The sequence below is a fragment of the Brassica napus genome, chromosome C4 (genome assembly GCF_020379485.1).
Source record: "Brassica napus cultivar Da-Ae chromosome C4, Da-Ae, whole genome shotgun sequence".
In the NCBI taxonomy this organism is placed as follows: Eukaryota; Viridiplantae; Streptophyta; class Magnoliopsida; order Brassicales; family Brassicaceae; genus Brassica; species Brassica napus.
The window spans coordinates 9,216,874-9,227,738 of record NC_063447.1 but is presented as its reverse complement, the minus strand read 5'-3'; the positions used below and the strand labels follow the sequence as shown (position 1 = coordinate 9,227,738).

The window sequence follows — 10,865 nt, the reverse complement described above, 5'->3', positions numbered from 1 at the left end:
TGAAATTCAATTCAATTTTGGTTTTAGTTTTTTCAGTTTGATACTGTTCGGTTCGCGATTCCAAAAAATATGTTCTAACCTATACAATATCTTATATAAAAATTCATTTTTAAAAAAATATTTAACTTCGAAAACAAATCCGCGCTAGATTTTGAAGCGCGGATCAAAATCTAGTTTAGTTTATTAAACACAAACATAACATAAAATTAGTCGGTGGTGAACGTAAAATCATAAACACCAACAAAAGTTTAATTCTGTGGTTACAAGTATCAATATCAATATGAATGTAAATTCAAGTTCTGGCTATACTACAAAGTCTACAATATAAATTTACATAACGAGATCATGTCTTAAAAAAATCTGCTTCGGTTACAAGATATTCCGACCATAATGCAAACAAAAAAATAAAAAATGAAAATCGAAAGAAAGTGAGGGATCATGGTGGCGTACTAAATCTAAAGACTGTGGGAAGATTAATGAGTGAAGGAAAAGATGGGTATCTTTTATCTCTTCTTTTCTTTTATCCTCTCTATATCTCTTTAAATATAATATTATATTCATCTGTTATATATTAATAATTTGTCAGCTTTTAAATTGTATTTTATATTTCCCCTTTGAGAGAGAAAAGAGTTGCAGAGATCTTTGAGTCTGACACAGAGGCCAAACTCACATAGCAATCAGACACACATCTCCACAAACATAGGTATGTATATTCCTGTCCGAGAGAGTCTGTCTCTCTCCCTCTCTTTCTCTTCGATAGAAAAAATTCTCTTATGTAAGTTTCCTTTTGCAGCTTGAGATGATTATGAAACACGTGCATCCTCAGATCTCTATCAATCCAGGTTCTTCCTCTTTCTTTTCTTTTTTATATAATAATACTTTATTTTTCTTTCAGTTTCCCTCTTAAATCTATTATTTTATTATTATTTTATTTTCAATCATGAGTATGTCTTAATTTCTATATCCTTCGATCTCCTCTCTTCTGCTTCTTCTTGATGCGATAAACAATTCTATATTTCTTTCAACTTTATATATATACGGATCGATATGAGCTTATAGTGTTTTTTGGTTTCTCTTCTTTTTGTTTGTTTCTATGATTAATCATCTTAGTGAAAGAAGATCAACAGCTAACGTTTCACTCGTAAATAACAAGTATAAACTAACTAGATGGCTGCTTACTTCCACGGGAACCCACCAGAGATCTCGGCTGGATCCGACGGTAGTTTACAGACGTTGATCCTCATGAATCCAACGACCTACGTTCAATACACTCAACAAGACGACGACTCAAACAACAACAACAACGATAGCAACAACACAAACAACAACAACAGCTTTGTTTTCCTCAACTCCCACGCGCCGCCGCAAAACTCTAGCCAGCAGTTTATCGGAATTCCACTCTCCGGGCATGAAGCTGCTTCCATTACATCCGCCGACAGCATTTCTGTACTTCAAGGATACCCTCCGCGCGTAAAGTACAGTCACTACAGCAGCCACCAAGTGGATTCCTCTCACCAACAAGCCGCGTGTGAGACTCCACGCGCGCACCAAGGACTCTTCTTGACTCTCTCGTCTCAACAGCAGCAGCAACAACATCAAAACCAACACCAGACTTTCCATCACGTAGGGCTTGGGTCAGGACCCGGACAGGATATGTGGGTCGGTTCAGGCTCTACCGGAATAGCCACTCTCGTGAGCCCCAAGTACTTGGAGGCAGCGCAAGAGCTTCTAGACGAAGTAGTCAAAGCTGATTCTAATGACATCAACACTAGATCTCAACTATTCTCATCGAAGAAAGGGACTACTGAAACTGATAATAAAGCTGTCGGAGAATCTTCCACCGGTGCCGGAGAAGGTTCCGGTGGTGGAGAAGCTTCCGAGAAAAACAAGGTGGAGCTAGGAACGGTGGAAAGGCAGGAAATACAGATGAAGAAAGCAAAGCTGAGTAGTATGCTTCACGAGGTACGTAACAACAAAAACACTCCATATACGTATTATATATAACCTAGCTACCTATACTGAATCCTCTCTTTATCACACATGAAGTGAACTTCAAAAAAGCTATAGTTGATATTTTCTGTCATTTTCACTCCATATAATTATATAAATATTATTTTTGTGCTCTTCTGATTTCTCCAATCAACAATCTTACAGGGTTCCTCTCTTCTAAATGAATCAGAACATGATTATCGGGGTTCTTAGGATGGGGTTCTTAGCGGAATATAAGAACCCGTCTCTTAACTTTTAACTAAAAAAACTAAGAACCTGTTCTTAAATAATTCTTATATTCCCCTAAAAACTCCGCCCTAATAAACTCTGGATAATAATGCTCTAGTCACATATATTTACAAGTATAAATTCTCTTTTTCTATTTTTTGTAGATAACATATAGACTATCAATTATATCAGTTATCATAATTCATAATGACGTTATTGTTTGTGAAATGAAAAGGTGGAGCAGAGATACAGACAGTATCACCAACAGATGCAGATGGTGATCTCGTCGTTCGAGCAAGCGGCAGGAATAGGTTCTGCAAAGTCATACACGTCGCTCGCATTGAAGACCATATCAAGACAGTTCCGGTCCTTGAAAGAAGCGATCGCTGGTCAGATAAAAGCGGCCAACAAGAGCCTTGGGGAGGAAGATTCTGTCTCTGGTGTTGGGAGGCTCAAGTTCGTAGACCATCAATTGAGACAACAAAGAGCTCTTCAGCAACTTGGAATGATTCAACATCATCCTTCCAATAATGCTTGGAGACCTCAACGTGGTCTCCCCGAACGAGCCGTCTCAGTTCTCCGTGCTTGGCTCTTCGAACACTTTCTTCACCCGTTAGTAACCCACACATCTATAAATATCCATTACTTTTCACTTGAGAACAAACTAAGTCTTGTCTTTGTTTCATTAGATACCCTAAGGATTCGGACAAGCACATGCTAGCCAAGCAAACCGGACTCACTCGGAGCCAGGTACGTACGGTGCAAATGATTTTTGTGTTATTATTGTGTTAATTTAAGAAACATATTGTTGCGAACAAAGTCGAAACAAACACTTAGAATTTAAAAACACAATTGAGGCAAACACTTATAATTACAATCTCTTAAACTCATATTTATATATAATCTCAAAACATGACATTTCTTTTTATTTTTAAAAATTTACCTTACTAAATGCACTTTTCGTAATCACTTTGAGCAGGACGAAAAATATATGTGGGTTTATTTTGTTTCTTATAGGTGTCAAACTGGTTTATAAACGCGAGAGTTCGGCTATGGAAACCGATGGTGGAAGAGATGTACGTAGAGGAGATGAAGGAGCAGGGAAAGAACATGGGATCCATGGAGAAGACACCTAATTTGGATCAAAACAACGAAGATTCTGCTTCTAAATCAGCGAGTAACCAAGAGAAGAGCCCCATTGGAGGACGAGGCGTCGATAATTACCATCTGAATCCCAATCAAAACGGTGAATTAGAAGGCGTCACCGGAATGCAAGGAAGCCCCAAAAGGCTAAGAACAAACGAAGAGACAATGATGCAGCCTAATGTAGATTTCACCTCGAACGAGAAGCTCACAATGAAAATTCTAGAAGAACGGCAAGAGATAAGATCAGACGGTGGATACCCTTTCATGGGGAATTTCGGACAATACCAAATGGATGAGATGTCAAGATTCGATGTAGCTGTCTCGGACCAGGAGCTCTTAGCGCAAAGGTACTCAGGAAACAACAATGGCGTGTCACTCACGTTAGGTTTACCTCACTGTGATAGCTTGTCGTCCACGCGTCATCAGGGTTTCATGCAGACCCATCATGGGATCCCGATAGGGCGAAGAGTGAAAATAGGAGAGACAGAGGAGTATGGAGCCGCCAACATCTCGGCTGCAACAGTGCATTCATCAGCCGCTGCTTACAGTGCGATGAACATTCAGAACCAGAAGCGATATGTGGCTCAGTTATTGCCTGACTTCGTTGCTTAAACCCAGGAGAAACCAATAAAGGTTATTTATACATTAGTATATAGTTTTTTTATACTACTGAACCAAAACAAAGAACAAAATTTAAATTTAGTCTTTGGTTATATATATAGCCGACTGCATATCGTTTTCGTAATTTCTTTTCCTTTTTCGCTTTTATTGGTGGATGGTTAGGATTATATGTATATGTGATTAGTTACATGTAATAGCTTGCTTTTGGGTGTATACCAAATATATATTTTTACTTTTTTTATTATATTGTAATCATAAGATAGTGATCTGAGTATCATATATGATAATGATTACAGGATATATCTTCTTGTTTTTTTTCATTTTTCAAATTGTCAGAGATCACGTAGCAGATCTTAGATGTATGTTTGACCAAGCGAAAAAAAAACAAAAAGGAAAAAATTCTTAGCTGTATAAATTTAGAATATTGTAGTCAGGTTACTGTAGGTGGTTGGAAACTTGATTTTGTATAAGTGGATATCTCTTGGAGGCATTTTCAAATGAAATTATATACATTCACACTTCACATTAGAGTTTTAATTCTAAACAATTACATTCAAAATTTTAAATTGTAAATAATTCAATACTAATGTAAACAAGTAAAAGATTTCCTCAACAAATTAACAATCTCCAAAAGCTCAGAAAACAATATTTTACGAACTGTTATGAATTTAAAATAAAAATGTATATAGAACTTATTATATTTTGTCTTTTTAATAGATAAGAAAATAATTCCTTCTAATAATTTCTGAATATATTTAAGAGACTTTACATGGAAATTGAAGCCTTTAGAGGTTCGTAAAAAAATCAACAAATTAGTTCCTCGCCAACCTTGGGCCCAAATACCTTCCACAAATAAAAGAAATAAAATAAACGAAAGTAAGGCACATGAAATGGGTTACAACTATTAGCATTTGAGATGCATACATATTACAAATACAGTGAACATCTCCACCGACCCAATAAAGAAAGAAAAACAATACAATGTTTAGCTATTCAGTCAGCACAACAATTACTCCCTTGTCTTTCCTTCAACATCAACAATTTGTTTATAATTTCCCCTGTTCTAAATATCTGCAGCCTAGGGTGCTAGACGTCACTCTTCCGTTCCGATTTATGCTAAATCGGTTTGAAAAATCGAATATCCGATTTTCTCCGTCTAGATCGCCTAAATGACCGCCTAGCCGCCTAATCTATTTTATTATTATTATTTTTTTTAATAATATTTTTATATATTTATTTGATCTAAAATTTTATAAATATCATTTATATTCATAATTTTGATGAAAATTATACTGTATTAAGTTTATATATTCTATTTGTGTGTTTTATACAATCTTAAACATGAAAAAGTATTAATGTTATACACAATTAAAAAGTAACATGTTTTATAATATAGTAAACAATCTAAAAGTTCTGCCCCGCGTAATTTCTGATTAATCTCTGATTTTCTCTTTAAGCGCTAGGCCCAACCAGACCGTCCCACTAGCGCCTAGCACGTTCCCGAACAGGGATAATTTCTATACGATGAATTTTATTTTCCAATTAAGGAGGTCAGAGCTTGCCTCTCATCCTGCGAACAGATTGTACATATCAAACCAGACGTTAGTTTTTTTTTTCCGTGAGCCACTTTAGTCATGGACTTATTCCCAGATAACTAAAAGGACTGGTTAATCCCCACGATGTGGCATCCTCCTACAACCATTTCATTTTTACCACATATATAGGTTAAATATTTATTTACATATTATGACTTTACGCAGATTTTATATACTGACACGGCACGAAATACTTGGTGACATTATGTTGATGAACTTTATAATGATAAAAAGAAGAAAAGTAATTCTATAATAACTATAATTTCTACAAGATCTTGAGATGCATTGTACCTAGCAATTGCAATTGTTAGAGTATCACTAACCCAAAAACCCACTTTGGATCTCTTAATGATTTTTAAATATTAAATATTACTTAAGAGATTTAGTTAAGAGACACCAACATTTTTGTGTTTCAATGGGAGTCTATTATTTAGGAGTTTAAAAAAAAAAATTAAACATTGTTTTATTAAAGATAAAAAATTATTTATTAAATAAAACATAGTAAAAGATAACATTTTAAACATATATTTTAAAATAAAAAAATAAAAACAAAGATGCCATAAGATGAAAATTGTTTAGAAAAGTTGTTTTGAAAATTGATCAAAATTATCATCAATTGATTCTTCAAAGATGTTTTGAAAATTGATCAAAATTTTCATCAAATGATCCTTCGAAACTGGGACGGAGGAGCCATTGAAACGTGGCTTTATCATGCACTAGAAAAGAGAAGCTTGTGGTTTTACGTAAGTGCTTCGGACCATCTGAATATGGCATATGGGTTACGACTAAGATTGAGGCTGAAAAGTTGTCATGGAGCAAGAACTTGATAGTGGATACGCAACCTAACCCTCTGGTTACACCTGAGTGTTTCTTCATCGGAGAGACTAAATGTGCATGCAGATTGGGTCTAGTACTGGATACAGACATAATATGTTGGCCACACGCTTGCTTTTATGTCCCAAGCTTAGTGCAAATCAAGCAACCAGCTGTAGGAGGCAAAAGGAAACAACACCCCAAGCTTAGTACAAATCAAGCAACCTGCTGTAGGAGGCAAAAGGAAACAACACAATGACTTAGAAACTGGATATGATAAAAAAGGAGATGATTAGCCTTGTGTACTTGCATTTATTCATTCTTCACTTTGTCTTGTCTTAAGAGACCTTATTTTGGTGTTGGTAAACTTTCTTTTACAACTCTTAAATCTTCATTCTAGAAACTCAACTAAATAAAAAGACGAATGACTCAGATGGGCATGGGATGTTTAGAAACAAAACAGAACTAACAATGAAATTTATTTTTCTAGTGATAGTAATCATGAACCATGATGTTGATGAAGAAAATTAAAGCTATAAACATTTGTTGATCGCACTTTTGTTTTCTCTAATCTTCTTGGTCTCCTCCAAGCTACTGTTGAGCTTCATTCTGTAATGTCTGAGCAAAACTATGAAACAGAGCAAATTAAAGCTATAAACATTTAGTGACTCGTTGTTTCGTCATTTTGTTTGCTTTCTTCTCTCTTTGCAGCATCACCCTCCTCGAGAATTACAACTTCACCCTCGTGACTACAAACACACTTGTTCCCAGCAGGCGTCGCAAGATACGTAGGCAAGTCATCTCCGGCCATTATAACAATATACTTCTCTTCGTACGCCGCCTTCTCTTCGGCCAGTAGCAAGTATTCATTCAAACATAATCCAAAGCAACCAAATTTACAGAACAATCAGTAACAATATAATCAAAAGAACTTGCCTTTAAGAACTTTTTATCAATGCCATAATTGCAAACTCAACCAGAATACAAAATTGATTGAGTTCACCACTAAAAGACTACAACTTTCAATCACAGTAGCAATTACTCGTTCAAACATGATCCAAAGCAATCAACTTTACAACAATATGATCAAAGAACAAACTTTTATCAATGCCCTAATTGAAAACTCAATCAAAATTGATTCTCTCTCAATTAAAGGCATACCAATTTGAGGCAAGAAGGGAAAGTGATTTTGCCGGAGTTACTCGGAGATCTAACGATCTCCCGGTGATCTCTCTCCACTTCTTCAATACGCAGGCGCAAGTGACGACGTCTCTACGCTGAGGCCAATGGTCGTCGGTGGTCTCTACATCTCTTCGTCGGTAGCACCATAGAGAGAGAGATAGAGAAACACAAGAATCTCGGCTTTTTTTTTCTCTTCTCAAAATCTGTACTCGTAAGACACAAGTAAGAGCATGTTTATCCCTAGGATCCCACATAATTTCTTAAGTACATTTTAGTGACTATTAAACTAATAAATTGTAGTTAAGGATTTTAGTTAAGAATCTCATAATTTTGGAGCGGTAATTTCTTAATTTGGATTAAAAAAAAAAAAAAAAATTAAAGATTAAATTTATTTATAAAATAAAAAATAATAAAAATAACATTTTAAATATACATTTTAAAATTAAAACATAAAAACAAGGACTGTGTTTCAAATCATTTGTATAATGAGAATGAGAGAAGAAAACTTGCTACCCTAGGAACATAAGCAAAAGATATCAAGAAGCTTTCTGCAACATGTCTCCTCTTAGGTAATGTGTTAACTTTTAGGTAATGGTTTGGCTAATGCGACTACTGATAAAAAAGAATGTCGTTTACTAAGTATTTTGCAAATGCTTTAGTAGATTCTTAAAGTTGAAACTTGACACTTGTGTCTATGAATCTTTTTGGTTTGAAGACAATGATGCTAATATTGTAAAACGAAGGTTTTAGGTCTGAATATTTCTGTGTTTTATTAATGAATAAGAGATCCATTTATATAAGGGTTACATGAGAGATAAATAGAAATACATAAATGGAAAGATTACAAATCATAAACATAGATGAAATATGAAAACTAGAAGAATGGAAAGTCTCTAGCCGACTTTCCCTCTCTCTCCATGCCGCTGCCGCCGCCTCTCTCTCTAGGGTTTGGGCCGGTTATGGACCGGGCCGGTTATGAACATCCACCAATTGATTTATAACACTCCCCCCTTGGATGCCATAACCATTCAGGGATTGTAATACGCTTAATGTTGCCTCATTAAAATCTTATCAGGAAAACCCAGTGGGACAAAACCATGATGAAGGAAAAAGAGTACAACACGTACTACTCCCCCTGATGTGAACCTCAGTGGAAGTTCTTCAGCCTACGCATCTGATGCATGAGCTTCCTGAACGTGCAAGTAGGAAGTAAACAAATCGGCCAAGTTTATTACTGAACCGTAACTGGATTACTTTGACCTCTCCGGTCTTTTCTCATGTCTTATGACATCGTGTGTGCATGGTCAACAATAAGTGAATCTTTGTTGTCGACTACTCTTAATTTGGTCGGTCAGACTTACAGACAATATACATGCTGAGCATGGTGCCATGAACTTGTAATCTCAAGTCATAAGTCTATGTCCTGGTGCATCTTTTCTACACGGATGTATATCAACCACACTCTAATCTGGTCGATTCATGTTGAGTCATAGATCTCGCCTATACATGTTTATAACTTGTCTCATGAGTGTCTAAGATCAAGATGTGATCAATGATTATTTATGTAATGAGTTTTACGATCTCATTGAACTATGGCTCTGCAGCCAAATACACTCATGGACCTCATACATGACCATCGACTCTTCTTGCCTTTGGCAATGCTACATTCATTAGTCTTTGCAGTCCTATCTTAATATATGATGGCGTCCCATGACCTTTCTTGTCGTGGACCATATCACGCATATTAGGTCATGGACCTCGGCCACATGTGTTTATGGACTACAACACGATGGCTGATCTTTCTTTTCACTAGCCATGATCAAAGAAGAAGGGCCGGACGCCTCTAGCCGGACACCCACACAGATTTAATAGATAATATGTATCAATCAACTAACCTTTCTTTAGGCTGGTTTAGTATAAGTAAACACAAGGAATTCAAATCTCTTTTATAAGTATATAAATCTGTAGCAGCATCCACCACATAGGAGTTTATCTCCTTATAATTTGTTCCTTTCGTCGCTGTGAGTATCCTTGTGTAACAAGCTATGATCGAATGTTGTTAGTAGGAAAACATGAACACCTTTACACCTTGTGATCATGTACCATCTCTCACGGTTTCTTTTCCCTCACAGGACCCATCTATTTCACTGGTTTATCAGATGGTGTTTCTGTATATGTGTATGACCAATACGCCTATCTCTTCTTTAGATACCTTGAACCCCACGTTTATCTTTCAATCTAATCTTTAATCTTTATGAGTACTCTTTCGTGGGTTCTGATCCTCGTTTATATCTTTATGTTCAAGTGCTACTCTCTTATGTACAAATATATCTTTATGTGTCGACACTTATATATGGTTCCATTGTGTTCCAGACATGATCTAATCGATTTGAGATTTCATTATCCAGGACCTTTGTTACTTAGTAGCTTGGCGTCCCAAACTACATGGTTTGGTACCTTAGATGTTTAGCTGCGCAGCCTTTTCTCAATGTCTGGTTTGGTTTCCTTATGACCTCGGATTTGTATTCTATGCACCTTACTCTTTTTCTTTCCGAGGTTCCTTATCTTATGGAACACTTTGGTCTATCTTGTATAGACTCTGTAGCAACTTGACTGTGTCTCTTTCAAGGATATCAGATTTCGTTTGGTGCTAAGCTGGTTATGACTTAGTCATTCTTTTCTTTTCTTTTTGGGTCAGTGTGTGGCATCTCGATTAGTTAGCTATGTATAATCTTTTCTTTCTTTGGACGTCTATAATTCTAATATGAGGATCTTTGCCAAGACAATGATGGTTGATACCATTCTGTTTCTTATCATTCTTTACTCTTTACCAGCTTATAGCTTTCTCCTTTTAATGTTGGATAGTCGGATTCATTGATCATGCAATCCGTGTACCTGGCCACTTTCTGATCACCCATATTTGGCTCAAGGTCTCTTAGAAGTCGTGGGAGAAAGTCATACTCTTATCCAACATATATTCCCAATCCTCTTCTGAGGTTCCATCTTAGACGTCACATATGTCTGTGGTGGTTTATTTAATAGTCTCTTAAGATGGTATATGTCTGGCTCATGACCCGTATTCAATCTGAGATGGGAAAATCTATGCTCACTTATATGGCCTGATGCATATTAACCTTATATACATGTAAAACTCGTGATGTCCCCAAGTTTATAGACTTTAGAGTCTGAACCTTATAGGTAATAGCCTGTACGGCCAAGCTGTTATCAAGCTATTATATCCGTGTTTATAGTATGGTCATGGACCACGGGTTTGTCCTCACTCCCCCTCAT

At 36.2% G+C, this 10,865-nt stretch overlaps 1 protein-coding gene and 1 long non-coding RNA gene across 5 annotated transcripts; one reads left to right on the top strand and one right to left on the bottom strand.

Moving 5' to 3' along the window:
* Positions 1-451: 451 nt before the first annotated feature.
* On the top strand, positions 452-4,284 carry LOC106396120 (BEL1-like homeodomain protein 1). 4 transcript variants are annotated; one of them, XM_048754629.1, is made up of 6 exons: positions 452-703; positions 794-842; positions 1,199-1,962; positions 2,453-2,829; positions 2,907-2,967; positions 3,235-4,284. In XM_048754629.1, exons 2-6 carry the CDS (start codon positions 800-802, stop codon positions 3,973-3,975), a joined length of 1,986 nt encoding a protein of 661 aa, XP_048610586.1. In that variant the 5' UTR covers positions 452-703; positions 794-799; the 3' UTR covers positions 3,976-4,284. The 4 variants fall into 4 exon arrangements, with proteins under 4 accessions (XP_048610586.1, XP_013691882.2, XP_013691881.2 ...); XM_013836428.3 differs by having other exon boundaries at positions 1,168-1,962; XM_013836427.3 differs by having other exon boundaries at positions 453-703; positions 1,111-1,962.
* A 2,570-nt stretch (positions 4,285-6,854) lies between these two features.
* On the bottom strand, positions 6,855-8,267 carry LOC106394744. The gene is made up of 2 exons (XR_001278990.3): positions 7,554-8,267; positions 6,855-7,233 (listed from the first exon to the last, which is right to left on the bottom strand). It is a non-coding gene; the product is annotated as an uncharacterized LOC106394744 (long non-coding RNA).
* Between the last annotated feature and the right edge of the window lie 2,598 nt (positions 8,268-10,865).

What these genes read in the sequence shown, in the direction of transcription:
- LOC106396120 (XM_048754629.1), top strand. Translation starts at nt 800, where the DNA reads ATGATTATGAAACACGTGCATCCTCAGATCTCTATCAATCCAG. An exon ending in TCAGATCTCTATCAATCCAG is followed by an intron (nt 843 to 1,198) that starts GTTCTTCCTCTT and finishes GGAACCCACCAG; the next exon opens with AGATCTCGGCTGGATCCGAC. An exon ending in CCGGACTCACTCGGAGCCAG is followed by an intron (nt 2,968 to 3,234) that starts GTACGTACGGTG and finishes TGTTTCTTATAG; the next exon opens with GTGTCAAACTGGTTTATAAA.